The following is a 16,418-nucleotide window of genomic DNA, read 5'->3' as shown; positions in this document are numbered from 1 at the left end:
ATTTATGTGATCAAGGATAGGGCTGCTTTCCTTGTATTTAAAGGTCATCAATTGCTTTAGCAGAAACAATTTGTTGTTTCCGGTTTTTGAAGCATAAAGAGTCTCTAGCTTTTCCCACAATGATCTCGCATGTATCTCGTTCACAATATGGTTGCGAACATTATCTTCAACCCATTGCCGTATATATCCACATACTCTTTAGTGCTCGAATCCCAATCTTCATCGGATATACTCTCGGGTTTATGAGCTGAAAAAACGGGTAGATGCATCTTCTTCACGAACAACAAGTCTTTAATCTTGCTTCTCCAGACATTATAATTTCTCCCATTTAAACATACCATCTTGCTCATATTCGCCTCCATTCCGAAACAACCCGGATAATATAACCAAGGACTCTGATACCACTTGTTAGGACCGAAAAAATCAGGTGTCATGCGGAAGCTAGCAAAGCAAACTCGAACGACGATATATCAGACAACAAAAGAGAAATATACCAAAAGAGACACAAATATTTAACGTGGTTCGGTCAACTGACCTACGTCCACGGCGGAGATGAGCAATCCACTATAATAAAAAGTGAGTACAAAATATCAAGAGAACAACCTCACGAAGAGGCAAACACAAGTGACAAACTAAAACTTGTCCCGTAAAGTTCTCCCCCTAAATAGGACTCTCAAGCCCCCTACGGCTACACTGTGGATGCTACTGAATGAGAAGGAAGGATCCTCAATTTATAGAAGTCCAAACTTTTTCCTACAAGAAAAAGGACTAGCCAAATATTGGAGATTTATAATTTCCTTTTACAAAAAGGAAACCCAATTAAGGTAATTATATTGCCATTTTCCTTCAAGAGATAGGAAAACCAAATATGGTAAGAAAATTTTGGCAAATATCTAACAACTACTGCGAAAACAAAAATTAGCGACGGATAAATTTAATAGCTAAACTTATTAGACATATCACTTCTCTTCTTAATGCTTCAATGGATTTTAGGCACTTCTATAAAACTTATATTTTCTTCGTCAAAATTTAGCTAGGTAGTATTCTTTTCCTTTTGGAGAGACAATTTAATTAATCTTTGAAGCTAAATTAAATTAAATTAAATTAACTCAATATTTTAAAGAAATTTAAATATTTAAAAACTATACAAAGAACTATTATTTGCAACTCTTCAATTAAAAATTACATTTAAAAATGGAACAGAAAGAAGAGTTGATAAGTATATGTATTAATTATTATCGACAAGAATGCAGTCAAGTTGTTTATTTTTCATTTTTTTCAGAAACAGTTAACAAGGTAATACAGAAAGTCTAATATGGACGTGACTTGGTTCTCTGAAATTTGAATTTGTAAAATTGAAGTTTGAATTCTAGTATCATTAGTCGTGATTCATGACCAACTATTTTCTTTGGGTGTAGAATGAAGAAATTTGTATTCAATTCAGTCAATGTAATATAATGCTGTATAGTGCAACTTGCTTACCTTTTTGTACGCACACATATTCAAGAATACCTAAATATTAGTACAATATTTGAATATAAGTTCAAAAATTACACTATATGCAGTTTTAACTAAAAATAAAACAGAAGTAGGGAAACTGCATGGTAAAAGAATGGAGGACATTACTTTTGCAGCTTGATATATATATATATATATATATATATATATATATATATATATATATATATATATATATATATATATATATATATATGCAGAAGAAGGTCGAGTGAAAAAACAGAGAAAGTATATGGCAATATTCCAGCACAAAACTTCTGGAAAAAACTTCTGAGTTTCCAAAGGAATAGTATTATTTTATTTTCTTTGTTAAACAAAAACAAGTTGCACTCGAAAGAAAAAAGGAAGCACTAGCATGTGACGTAGAACAAGAATTTTATACCATAACTAATAAGAAGTCGGACGGGGATCGCCTTAGATAAATTATCTCCGTATGATCTATAAGTAACGAGTTCGAACCGTAGAAGCAATCATTTATACTCGTATATATTAGGATATAGACTGCGTACATTATACCCTTGAGGGTATCGTCTTTTTTCCAAATCCTACGTATTTAGATATGAAATACTTCGTGCCCATAACTAATAAGACCTCCATAAAGTCGATTAATTTTCCTTTTAGCAGAAAAGTCCCTTTACTCAGGTCACAGAAAAAGAAAAGAAGAGAAAAAGAACAAAAAAATGAAAAGATGGATGAAAAGAAGTGCGAACAACCCATTCCATTGAATGGTTTTGTTAGAGAGCAGTCAACGGTCAAATGCAAGAGGATCATAAATAAAAAGTAGAACTCCATGCAGCTTAACTAGCTAAGCTAACTTCCAAAGCCAAGCCTAAAGTCACTTCATTTTATATTACTATAATCAGCTATGGCAATTAATCGTAAGAAAAAAACTTTAATTGCACTCAGTATGAATTAATTAATGGATAGTATGTGTTTTTATTAACACATAATTCATATTAACTTTTATCTTAATATATTACACTTAATCATAATTCTTTGATACTATAATTTCATGTAGAATACTTATTCTTTCCTCATCATAATCCCAGTTCCTTTCGCATTTAGCTTTTTTCCTATCCACCAATCTAATAACCAATATTCACTCGCACATATAAAGCTGATTAAACTGAAGTGAGCCTATTTCATCCCACCCCACCAATAATAATTTGCACTTCATATTGCCACAATCATGAATAACAGAAGTAGTAAGAAAAAGGCTTCTGAAAATGGTTTTTGAAAATTTTGATTTTTAAATGCATCATGATATTTCAACGAATAAAATTATGTCATAATAATAATATAAAAAGTCTAAAGTAAAAAACTATAAAAAAAATTATTTTTCTTTGAACAAGCCTAAAAAAAGGAATATTTAGTTATAGCTAGCGTTTAGACATATATTTGGTTGTATTTAAAAATTTCTTTTGAAATAATATTTGGACATGTATTTTACTTAAAAAAATTTGAAATCTTATGAGTGAAAGAAAAAAAAATTATCCAAAAACTGGCCCAAATCAATTTTTGAAACATGAATTATTTTTTTTTCAATTTTTTTCTAAAACTAATAAATTTTCTGAACAAATAAGTTTTTCAAACGGAAGCACAAATACAATCATTCGAAACTCCTATAATTTAATGTAATTATATGTCATTGTGGAAAAAAAAATTACTCTATCACAATTCCAGCTCATTTCACATTTACCACAATAGTGAAAAAAGGGTTTATTGGAAGAAGGAAATGGGTCCCTTTAAGAAAGGACCATATATAGAAAATGGTGGTAATAATTTAGAGGAGGCAAAAGCTATGATTTGTGATAATTGGCTACCCCCTCACACTTCTTCTCATCATTGACCCTTTGTGCAAAACCCACTCCCCATAGAGTAGTACTTTTTTTTCCAAATAATTGAAAAATAAAAGTAAAAGGGCAAAAATTGCATTGTATCCTTTCTATATAAGACCTTCATTTGCACTTCCTACTCATATCACTACAAATACAAAGTTCTTCTTCTCTCTCTCTCTCTCTCTCAATATCTCCCATTAATTCTCATCTGAAACCCTGAAAATCCTCATTTCTCAAGAAACAATTGAAGAAAAATTAAACACAAATCACAAGGATTTGAAAAGAAAAGAAAATGATGGTTGAGAAAGAAGATTTGGGGTTGAGTCTTAGCCTCAGTTTTCCAGATAATAACAAGAATAGTACTACAACCAATAATCCTTTGCATCATCAGCTTAATCTCATCCCTTCATCTTCACCTTTTAATCTCTTTCACAAAACTTCTTGGACTGATTCTTTCCCTTCTTCAGGTAAAATATTTGTTTTTCTATACTTCTTTACTCTTGATCTATGCATGTTTTCTCAAATCTCATCTTTTCTTCCTATAATCTTCAGATCTGGTTAAATTCTCACCTTTCTTTAAACATTTTCTCCTTTTTATCTACCCTTTTAATAAAAAAGTTGAAGACAAAAATGAGCCCCGTTTTGTCTATTAAAAGGTCTCATTCTTTAAAGGGTGTTAGATTTTTTCAATAATATATAAAAAAAAATTATGATCATTGAAGTTTAAATAGTATAGTAGTTACCAATGATTTGGTTCTGTAAATATTTTTTATTAATTCTGTGCATGGAACTTAAACTCGTACTGATTTACAGATCGGAACTCGGAGACATGCAGAGTGGAGACGAGGACATTTCTGAAGGGAATAGACGTGAACCGGCTGCCGGCGACGGCGGACGCCGATGAAGAAGCCGGCGTATCATCACCTAACAGCACCATTTCGAGTGTGAGTGGAAATAAGAGAAGCGAAAGAGAGACAAATAACTGTGAGGAGCATGAAATGGAAAGAGCTTCTGATGAAGAAGATGGAGAAACTTCTAGAAAGAAACTTCGGCTTTCAAAAGACCAATCTGCTGTTCTTGAGGAGACTTTCAAAGAACACAACACTCTCAATCCTGTAAGTATTAATTTTTTTGTAATAATGTGAGTTTTCAGGGGTATTTTCGACATTTTGTTTGGTATATAGATTTGACTTATGGTCTGTGTACTTTGGTTTTTGCAGAAACAAAAGCTGGCTTTGGCTAAAAGACTGGGATTGAGACCTAGGCAAGTAGAGGTCTGGTTTCAGAACAGGAGGGCAAGGTGAGATATTTTTTGTTTTCTTTCTAGGGTATTTCTGGGATTTTACTCCACTTTCATAAGAAAAATGATCATAATGATATTGAAAATGATAGCAATAATGAATAATGACCATCTCAATCCTTTATGTTTGTCTTTTATAGATCTTTTTGAACGGATTCTAGAAGTGTCAAAACATGGTTGGAGTTTAACTTAACATTAAAAGTATTGTTACAGTAATTGATAAATTCACTGTTCATAACTTAAAATACAGTAGATAACGTGCTATATTTACACTAATAGATCACTAAAATATACTATATCTATGAGCAACTGTTCATATGCATTGGAACAAAAAAATTACAAATAAAAGCAGGCAACCTGCTAATTCATTTGGAGTTTAGCTCCCATACATACAACAACAATAGAAGCCACTTATTTAACACACGAGTATGGGGAGGTAGTGTGTACACAGACTGTTTTATTAGACCTTACGCCTACTTGTTAAAGGTAGAGAGCCTATTTTTATTAGACCATCGGCTTAGATTAGCTGCAATATATACACGGTTAAGAATTTTTTTACACTAGCAAATCATTAATATAAGTTAAAATCATTTTAAATACATTGTTTTTTTAAAATGAAGATTGAACTATTGACTAATGGGTTTGATGCTAAAATTGATGAACAGGACAAAGTTGAAGCAAACAGAAGTTGACTGTGAATTTTTGAAGAGATGTTGTGAGAATTTGACAGAGGAAAACAGGAGATTGCAGAAGGAAGTTCAAGAGTTGAGGGCACTTAAGCTTTCACCTCAATTCTACATGCAAATGACTCCTCCTACCACCCTTACCATGTGCCCTTCATGTGAGCGTGTCGCGGGCCCACAAAGCTCATCTGGTCCCACATCTACACATGTGGGCCCGGCCCAACATAGGCCCATGCCATTTAACCTTTGGGCCAATACTCCAAAATCCCTTCACCCAAGATCTTGAGTTTACTATCCATACAAGGGCAATTTGGTCAAAATGGACACTCATCAAGACCCCTCTTGTGGAAAAATATGGGATGACAAACTGTAATAGAGTACTACTTATAATGTTTGTATGTGAAAATATGAATATAGGTCTATGATATGGTTGTTGAAAATGAAGGATTTTGTGGGTCAAAGAATCTCTGGTTTCTATTATTGACCCTATCCTTTTTCTTGTATTGACAAAAATTAGGGTTAGTGTTTTTACTCTCTTTAGTACTAATGGTTTCCTTCCCCACAACTTTTAGATGTAAAGAAATGAATAGAATTTTGTTACTCTATAATTGAAAAGTCTATCTTCTAATCATTTACTTTTGAAATGTTTGCTCATTCAATACAATTGATTATTACTTAGAGGCTAGATTATAAAGCAAGGAGACAAAACATGTACAGGAAACAATATTTATTGGTTTTCGGTTCCCCATTTTCTGGGTTTTGTTGGTTAATTGCTTCTTGCTTCGTGAAGCTGTTGTTTGTTCTCGTCAATGTCTAGTCATTTGCTATAAAATAATCACTAATTGTTAATTTAGTGACATGTTTGGTTGAATAGGTAAACATTGTATTGAACAACGTAGATACTATTGTGGCATGGTAGTGTATACGGTCGAAATTAGGTATGCCCATTTTGTCGGGCTCGAGGGGTAGCTTAAGTCCGAGTTCAGGTAAGGTCGAGTTCGAGTTCGATGAACCAAATTCGAGCTCGAAGACAGAGTGCAATGCCCGAGGATCTAAGTGCTAGAGGGACATCGGAGTCGAGCTTAGGCTCGAAGGTAGAATAAGAGGCTCGAAGACATAAGTGCTCGAGGAATACCGAAACCGAGTACGACCAACTCCGAGACAGTACCGTTATGAATTTGTAACAGAATGAGCTAGATTCCTGCCACGTTCCCGTGATCATGGCGCAAATCACGGAATAGGATTATCCGATTTCGTACTAGGCGGTTAGACAGCTGTATCAAGAATGTGAATAGGAATATTCCTTATTTAAGGTCCCCTTATTATATAAAGGGTACCTCAACCATTTGCAAGATCATCTTATCACTGAGAAAAGAATATACTCTCTACCTTTTTCGCCTACTGTTTATCAACATTGTCTTTTAGCTCTATTGTTCTTACTTTGCATTTATTATTTAACTGTTCTTATTATACTAAGCCTACCTCGAGGTCCCTGAGCTCGAGGTCACTGCTGCTGAGTAACATTGGTTTGACTCACTTTTCTCTTTCATTTCTACTTCATACTTCTTGATTATTAATTGGTATTGAACTAAATCACGTATCTTTAAAACCACAAATCAAATTTAATTGTTACTCGTATTTTCCAAGTAAACAGTTTAGCGCCCACCGTGGGCTTGAAGATAATAGTGACTATTTCTTTACTGATTTTTATTACACACGTTATTTTTACACTTTTTCTTGTCAAGAATTTTTGACTCTCAAGCTGAAACATGTCTAGCTCACAAAACGCACCTGTTCATGACAACGAAGGTCTTGGTGAAAACAATAATGTAGGGGTCGGTGTTCCACCGGTAAAGCCTGAGGAGGTGCCAAACATGGAACCAGTTGATGTTGGTTCTCGTACTGCTGTAAACACCAACTTAGACACAAACCCCGAAGGGAGTGTACGCAGGGAAGACCGACCGGGGGACCAAGGAACTCCGGGAATAGGAGATGGGGGAGTTAGCCTCCAAGTGATATCGGAGATGCTGCAGGCTCAGCAAATCGCCATCGCTCAACTTCAAAGTCAAAATAAAACTCCGACTGTAGCTGAACATGAAAACAATCGACGTGCTGAGCCAACGCCAGAAAGGTCAAATGAAAACGGCTCGGGGACTGACTCCACTATTATAAGAATGCTCGAAGATCTCACCAAGAGGATAGAGTCTGGGGAAAAGTGGATTGAGGATAATGACAAAAAAGTGGAGACTTATAACTCCCGTGTCGATCAAATACCGGGAGCTTCCCCGATCTCGAAGGGATTGGATGCCAAGATATTCGTACAAAGGCCGTTCCCTCTGAGTGCGGCTCCGCAGCCCATCCAAAGAAGTTCAGTATGCCCGATATAGCTAAATACATCGGAACCTCTGACCCAAATGAACACGTTACTTCTTACACATGCGCCATAGAAGGGAAACAACTTGGAAGACGACATAAACGAGTCTGTACTGCTGAAGAAGTTCGGGGAGACTCTATCGAAGGGTGGCTTAATATGGTATCATAACTTACCCCCTAATTCTATTGATTCGTTTGCTATGCTTACAGATTCTTTTGTAAAAGCACACGCCGGAGCCATTAAAATTGCAACAAAAAAGTCGAACATTTTAAAGTTAAGGCAGAAAAACAACGAGATACTCAGGAAATTCGTATCTCGATTCCAAGAGGAGAGAATGGATTAACCTCCGGTCACCGATGACTGGGCTGTATAAGCTTTCGCTTAAGGTCTCAATACTCGAAGTTCTATAGCTTCGCGGCAGTTGAAGCAAATTTTAATCGAGTATCCGGCTGTCACTTGGGCCGACGTGCACAATCGGCATCAGTCGAAGATTAGGGTCGAGGATAATCTACTGGGGATTCCTTCGGGGTCCGTTTATTCCAACAGGCCCGTGGATAGGGTCAAAAGGGACATTGATCGAGAGCCGAGATTGAGTAAAGATCGACATAAACCGTACAACGAAAATTGTAGGAGCATCGGATCTGGGCGGAGCTTCGCACGAAATGATCGAGGTCAAAATTCACGGGGGCTCGACGCCGAGGAAAATCACATCGAATATCCAAAATCTGAATAAAGGTACGGCTCCACCTTTTTTATTTTTTCGACTAACGCTTGCAGGTTATCAGTGAGGATCAACAGGAAGCTATGTGTCTTCAAGCACGCGTTGCACTCTTTTTCCCTTAGACCGGAGTTTATCCTAAAAGGGTTTTTTCGGCAGGGTTTTTAATGAGGCAATCATTGTTCGTGCTGGCTTAGGGCAGTTCAATGGTATCAGAGGTTCCGTGAGATAAGCCTCGAGATCTGGGAGGCATTACCCTCGAATGTCCACTTTGTTACAAAGAAATTACTCCCTGACGACGGGGCCTCGATAGGAAAATGTTATAAGGGTCAAACGGTCAAACGAACAGTACCCATATAGGTTACTCGAGCCCCAAACACCAAACATGCGCTCATGTATAATCATCCATTGAGAGAAGTATTTTTCCTTGATATCTCATGCTTTTAGAGAAATTTCATATTTTATACTCTTGATCTATCGTGTAAACATGCTTAAGGGCCGACCACGAAGGAATTTCGAACAACCGACCCCATGCTCGAGGACTTCCGTCCCAAAAGAAAACGGAATCAAACTGCTAACATTTCGAGACCATAAGACCTTAAAGGCAATCCTTGACTTTACGGGCCACGGCCACCCTACCCGGGGACTGACATTCCGGGCAAGCTCGAAGTGAAACGGAAGATAAGCCCAAAGGGAAAGTTCCGGACTACAAAGGCTACGACCAGATTAACGCGGATTGGAGACACCCGAAATCCGTAACAGATACGAAAGCCCAAAGGCTATCTTAACCTAAACGGAAGCATATCTCGAACGCTCGGGGACTACCCACCCGAGAAACAATAAGACCTCAAGAGGCACCCCCGATATGCGGGCCAAGGACATCACATTCGGGGATTGATATTTTGAACAAGTTCGAAATGTTATCGGGAAACAAGTCCAAAAGACATACTCGAAGGCTACGGCCATATTAAATGGCTACGACCATATTAAAGACTACGGTCATGAAAAGGCTACGGCCGAAATAATGCGGCTCGAAGACGTCCGACTTCCGCCATAAATTAAAGGCCTTCAAATACTTCAAAAAACCGGTTAAACTCGGCTACCCTCGACAAAAGTAAAAAGGGCTTCGATAAAATCAGCCCTCGAATAATTTAAAGGCTTCGATAATTTCAGCCTACGAAAAAACCTCAAGAGGTATTCGGTTATCATTACACAAACAAGTTACTAATAAGGTTCCGATACGTCGAACCCGACTTAAAGAGCCTAAGGGCCGATATATAAAGAGCCTAAGGGCCATCCAAAAGAGACTAAGGGCCAATATAAAAAAGCTAAGGGCTAAGTTCGACCAGGTACCCACTCGACTACTAAGCCCAAGGGCTACCTGAGTTTGAGAAAATCCTCACTCGACTATACAGCCCACGGGCTATCTTAACTCGAGTTCAAGCAAACTCTCACTCGAGGACTATCTATAAAGCCTAAGGGATAACTTTACTTCGAGTTCGAGCAAATCCTCACTCGACCATACAGCGCACGGGTTATCTTAACCCGAGTTCGAGAAAACTCTCACTCGGGGACTATCCTTAAATCAAAGAGGCTAATTTTACCTCAAGATCAAGCAAATCGACTATTAAGCATAAGAGCTACTTAAAATTCATGTCCAAATGGTCATTCTTGGTCCGTTGGTCAGAAACGTTCGAGGGCAGTACTTATTGTCGATCAATCTCAAAATAAAGGCAAAAGGTTACGGAAAGCATGAAGCCTAAGCACCACAATCCTTATCGCTAGAAGTGTCTTCATCCTCAAAATCTTATCCACCGCCAAATTCAGTAGAGTTTTCGGAGTTCACCTCGGGAAAGGCCAGCTTCGAAGCTTCTGTTTCCTTTATCACCTGCATCACGGCGATGGTATCATGATAAGTCCGGGTAAAGATCAAGGATTTAATTCGTTTCTTGTCATTACACACGAAGAAACGCGGGGACTATCTGTATACGGTCGAAATCAGGTATGCTCGATTTCCCGGGCTCGAGGGGTAGCTTAAGCCCGAGTTCAGGCAAGGTCGAGTTCGAGTTCGATGAACCAAACTCGAGCTCGAAGAGAGAGTGCAATGCCCGAGGATCTAAGTGCTAGAGGGACATCGGAGCCGAGCTCAGGCTCGAAGGTTTAAGAGGCTCGAAGACATAAGTGCTCGAGGAACACCGGAATCGTGTACGACCAACTCCGAGACTGTACCATTATGAGTTTGTAACAGAATGAGCTAGATTCCTGCCATGTTCCCGTGATCATGGCGCAAATTCCGGAATAGGATTGTACGATTTCGTACTAGGCGGTTAGACAGCTGTATCAAGAATATTCCCTACCATGAATAGGAATATTCCTTATTTAGGGTTCCCTTACTATACAAAGGAGACCTCAATCATTTGCAAGATCATCTTATCATTGAGAAAAGAATATACTCTCTACCCTTTTCGCCTAATGTTCATCAGCATTGTCTTTAGCTCTATTGTTCTTACTTTGCTTTTATTATTTAACAGTTCTTATTATACCAAGCCTACCTCGAGGTCCCTGAGCTCGAGGTCACTGCTGCTGAGTAACATTGGTTTGACTCGCTTTTCTCTTTCATTTCTACTTGATACTTCTTGATTATTAATTGGTATTGAACTAAATCACGTATCTTTAAAACCGCAAATCAAATTTAGTTGTTACTCGTATTTTCGAGGTAAGCAGGTAGTATTTTTTTTCTTTTCATTATAACCTTTAGTTGGGCTAATAATAGGTAACTTCAATTTTAAACCAGCTTTGTTAATGGGAAATTACCAGCTATGTCAAACTATGAGTAGCTCATTATAAAAATTGGCCAACTCATAAAATATTACTAATATTAGCCAATTAGCTATATGTATCAAAAAAAGGTCAATTTTTTTGTTTTCAATTAAGTAGGTGTTATTAGAACAGATTTGGTACATCTTAAGAGCTTGAATCTCACCTTTGGGATGATTTGGTGAAGTTTTGAGGTGGTTTGAATTGAAAATTCAAAGTAGAAACTGAACATGAAAAAATGATACATGTGTCACACTGATATCATTTGCGTATCACATATGTATCATATTTTATCAACTGTGTATCACATGTATATTCATGTATACCTGTGTGTGAGATACATGCATGATACATGTTTGATACATGTGTCGCAGAAGGATTTATTGAACTCGATTTAATTACGAATTTTGATAGAAAACCAGTCCAAACCACCTCCAATTTACCTCAAATATGCATATTGACTTATCTATATGTTTTCAATGAATTCCAACTATACCCATCGAAAAAGTTTCTTTTTTGCTTAGAATTTTGGAGTATTGTATTTTTTTTTGCACTTCATCACCTTATTTGCTATTTCATCCATGAATTCTTTTTTCCGTCTTGCATCTAATGTTGCTAATCATGCTTAAAAATATGGAGGGAGACTTTTGGATGTGATTCTTTGAGAGAAAGAGCCTTAATTATTTGGTTTTTCAAATTTTTTATGTGGTAGGCTAGTTTTGTAAGTCTATGACTAATGGCTAAAGGTTGGTAAGTTGAGACCGATTTAAGACATTTGTGTAAGTTTCCCTATGTTAATCTAGTCTATAAAATAGGCGATAACTAAAGTTAATAATCTAGTCTATATATTGGATTGAGATAACCAATTAAAGGTGGTGTACCAAAATGCATAGTTCTGACTTTTTTTTTTTTGGTTGTCCACCCGGTATTCGGTATCCGTATTGGAGCCCAACTATATCCGAATTCGAGCCGTGTAGGGCCCCTTTCGGGAGGAAGGACTCCCTACCAAGGATTTTAACATACCCATGGCTCGAGACCTCTGGTTAAGGGAGGAGCAGTCCCATCCACTGCACCATATCCTTTGGTGGTCATAGTTCTAACTTCTAATTTCACAAATGATATTTTTTAAAACTGTTATCTTCCTCTAATATTCACATGTTCGCTTTTTCTCCAAAATATTTGTGACAGGCGAAACAATAAGCAGGACTAAGATTAACCAATAAAGCTTTTTTTACTAAAGCGCTTATCCAATAAAATTTATTACTAAGGCGCTTATTTTTAAATTGAGTAATGATGCTACTAGTTTTTTTAATTTCTTTCTATCATTCCCATGTTCCTGTTTCATTCTTGTTCCAAAAGAATAAAAATAAAGAATATTTTAATGTTTATATAGTAATCAAAATGTATATGTGTAAAGGAAGTGTGTACAATAGGGAGATGTCGTGTTGTCGCTTTTAATGGGCCAAAAATAATCTTAAAACATCATGGGCCAAGATAGTGTGTTCCAACTGGCCCAACGACCCATCTATAGCTTCGCTAATTCTTTCAATTCAATGTGATGGGAAATGTCTTGTACAGAGAATATATTTATTCGGTATTTTCTTTGTCTTTGAAATCAATTTTAATCAATTTTAAGTGCTTTTTGATTGGGTATTACGGTACGTAATTTGTACTAGTGCTATTTGTATTAATCTAAATTTGGACGGCTTGATAACTGCAAATAAAATATGGTCGAGGATAGAGCCGGCCACGGTACAATAGCAAGGAGTTGTCTTAAGAAGGATTATTGCCGAGGTCAAGCAAAAGGGGGGAAAGAAGCAACGCTAGGATAGTTTGCAATAGATATAAGGAATATTCCATTGGATATTCTCTATGTTGTATTTTTTAGGGTTCCTTGAGGATAACGCATATAAATAGGAAGAGATAAAGAACAAAAAGGGGATCTTCACTTTTTGATAAGAGCACTTGTAAAGGGTTGACTACAGAGAATATACAAAAAGGCTTGTCTTGTTCACTGATTCTATAGGGGGTTTTGACACAGTTACCCACAAAAATAAAACTATTTACCCTTGTCTACCATTTGTTTTCCTACCCATAAACTAATTATATTTTCTACCCATAGTAGATTTTGTGGGGAATTTTTTCTTTATTCTCCAATTCTTTTTTATTTCTATACTTCTTTTCTTTTTTTTTCTTTTCTCCTTTTTTTTTTCTCGTTTTCTTCTTATTTTTTTTTCTTTTTTCCTTTTCTAATTTTATTTAACTTCTGTTTTTTATATTCTTTTTCTCTTCATAATCTAATTTCATTTACTGTTTTCACTATTTTTTATTATTCTTTTTTTTTTAATATTATTACTAAGGAAAAATCAAATTGTGTACCAAATAAATGTAGCTAATACAATCAAAAAAATATTAACTAACATATGATACCGGTATAGTATATATAGCTATATCAACAGGGTATACAATGAGTTAAAAAAATTTAATTCAATTATCAAACTGAAATAATATCAGTTGTCAAAAAAAAAAAATTAAAATTCTAAAAGGACCTAATTGTAAGAGTATACCATTACATCATATAGCATACTATAATTTATTTTTTTTTTTTGCATTTTCAGTTTGCCCCTCACGCTTGGGTAAAAGCTAAAACAAATTAAAAGGGAAAAGACAAATGAATTTACGGGTAATAAGTATACTATTATAGTATATTGTATACTATTGCATCATATTGTTACAGTATCTTGCATATTATTACAGTATACCATAACAATATATTGTATACTATAATAGTATACTGTTGCAGTATAACTATATACTCCTATAGTATATTAGTATACTGTAGCGATATACTGTTTTGTAAACTATAATAGTATAGTGTTGCAGTATAGCTATATACTCCTACATCATATTGTATACCGTAGCAATATTTAACAGCACCCACTTTGAATCAAACAAGAAATCTTCAAAAATAAAATTGAGCTTCAAGCCCAACAATGGTAGGACCATGGAAGCATCACCCCGAACTGGTTCTTCGGTACAAAAAATGTCAGGTTCTTGCTTCTCTATTGCTGCTACAGCATCTACTTCTTCACTGTATTTCTTCACTCAAAAGCCTAAATTCTCAGTAGATCATCTTTCCTTAAGTACTTATAATACTCACTTCAACTTCAAGATAAACTCAACAAAACTCAAAGCCCATTTCCCCATTTCTTCTCTTTATCGCTCTTCAATCGTTTTGAGCACTTGTGCTTCTGTGTCTGATGGAGTTGAGGTTTTCCAAGATGATGACGAAGAAGAAGTTGCATTGTCAGCCGAAGAAGAAGAGGAAATTGAAGAAAAAGAAGAAGGTGTTGAGTTAGAATCAGTTGAAGGTCGTAGAATGTACGTGGGTAAAATGAGGAAGAAGAAGTGTGGGTAAATAGTTTGGGGGCCATGGGTAGGAGTAGTAAATAGTTTGGGCATGGGCATTAAAGGGTAAATAGTTTGGAATTAATGGGTATAAAGTGAGATTTTCTCATTCTATAGCTCTACACCCGTCGTTCACTCTTTGTTTACAAGATCCAAAGATTCCTTATCCATCTTCATTGATCATTATCCCACGTTGCTCTCAGGAAGAAGAATCACCCAAACCATCTAACATTTGGGTGATAAATTCCTCTTTATTACATTTATTGCCATTATCTGCATTTATTGCATGTTCTTATTATAACATTCATTGACAATCATTGAACACGTGCCTGATCTTTATTACTCTTAAACACAACCTCATCCAAGGATCTGTCTAAATTTTTTATCTAGAATTTATTATATCTAAATAGAATTCACCCTCTATTTCCTCATTAATTAGTTTAATGAAAAACTTCACACTTTTTGATCAAACAATTTGGCGCCGTCTTAAATTTAGTTCTTTCTAGATAAAAAAAAACACAACAACATCATCCACCTTTTCCTCGTTTGCACGAACTAACAATGGCAGGAAAAGGAGATGAAAGACTGAAAGCAGTAGTAGACGTCACTACCAACCTCTTGAACACCATCAACGAGGTAGACAGAGAAGGCGAGGAGAACACGACGCCGAGTGCTACACCCAGGCGAAGCGACTCACCTCCCCCTCATGGAAGTGTAACCGCTTCACGTGAAAGGAGAGCCTCCACATCCACAACTAAAGAAGCGCCGCTAGCAATCAAAAAACTACTGGAGATGTGGCTGACAAGCACTCTAAGCGACATACTCGACAAACTCGTTCAACGGGCGAATAGAAACGTCATACAAGTGGATATCACAGCAACCGCCGGCAAGCAACCCACTCCCCTAACAGGTAACACTCACACCACAGTTGATGCAGGTAACGATGCACTTGTCGCCATCCAAAAGAAAATAGAATAATTAGAGAACGAGAATAAAGCTCTTCGCGACCAAATGAGGGAGCATCCCCCGAAATTGCTACCAAAACGGGACGTCGGCCGGTTCGTCAAACAACCATATAGAGAGGAGGCGGCCCCACATTCCATACCCAAAACCTTCAGGATGCCACCGTATCTGAAGATATATGACGGCACGACAGATCCCAAAGATCACATCATTCATTATGTTACAGCAGTAAAGGGCAACGACCTCTCAAAAGAGCAAGTACCATCAGTGTTGCTAAAAAAGTTTGGCGAGACCTTAACGGGGTGAGCCTTAACCTGGTACTCACAATTACAAGGACGCTCTATAACAACGTTCGAAGAAATGGCCGACAAGTTCGTCACCGCCCACGCTGGGGCTAAGATGGCGGAAGCCAGGGTGAATGATATATTCGCCGTTAGGCAATTGCTTGGCGAGGAACTCACGGACTTCCTAGCTCGGTTTAACAGAGTAAGAATGAGCTTACCAAATGTATCGGAAGGGATGGCGGTGGCAGCTTTCCAAAATGGGTTGAACAGGAATGGGTCGAGAGCGACAAGATAATTATTAAGCAGGCTCATAAAATATCCTCCCACCACTTGGGAAGAAATTCACAACGCCTACTGCGCCGAGGTGAGAGCAGACGAGGATGACCTTAACGGCCCAATCCAACAGTTAACGTCGGTGCAAATAGAGCCGAGGAAAGACCGTCGTAATGACGGTCGAAGAGACCAGTCAGGTCCACGCCTTAACCGAGACATGCATCAACCCCATGTCAGAACAA

At 37.0% G+C, this 16,418-nt stretch overlaps 1 protein-coding gene across 1 annotated transcript; it reads left to right on the top strand.

The window, feature by feature from the left end:
• The first annotated feature begins 3,489 nt into the window (after positions 1-3,489).
• Positions 3,490-5,974, top strand: LOC109206062 (homeobox-leucine zipper protein HAT4). The gene is made up of 4 exons (XM_019368830.1): positions 3,490-3,823; positions 4,170-4,471; positions 4,577-4,656; positions 5,322-5,974. The coding sequence occupies exons 1-4, from the start codon at positions 3,649-3,651 to the stop codon at positions 5,623-5,625; spliced, it is 861 nt and encodes a 286-aa protein (XP_019224375.1). The 5' UTR covers positions 3,490-3,648; the 3' UTR covers positions 5,626-5,974.
• The last annotated feature ends 10,444 nt before the right edge of the window (positions 5,975-16,418 follow it).

Source organism: Nicotiana attenuata, unplaced genomic scaffold (assembly GCF_001879085.1).
Source record: "Nicotiana attenuata strain UT unplaced genomic scaffold, NIATTr2, whole genome shotgun sequence".
NCBI classification, from domain to species: Eukaryota; Viridiplantae; Streptophyta; class Magnoliopsida; order Solanales; family Solanaceae; genus Nicotiana; species Nicotiana attenuata.
The sequence above is the reverse complement of the archived record's forward strand: the minus strand, read 5'-3'. Positions and strand labels throughout refer to the sequence as shown.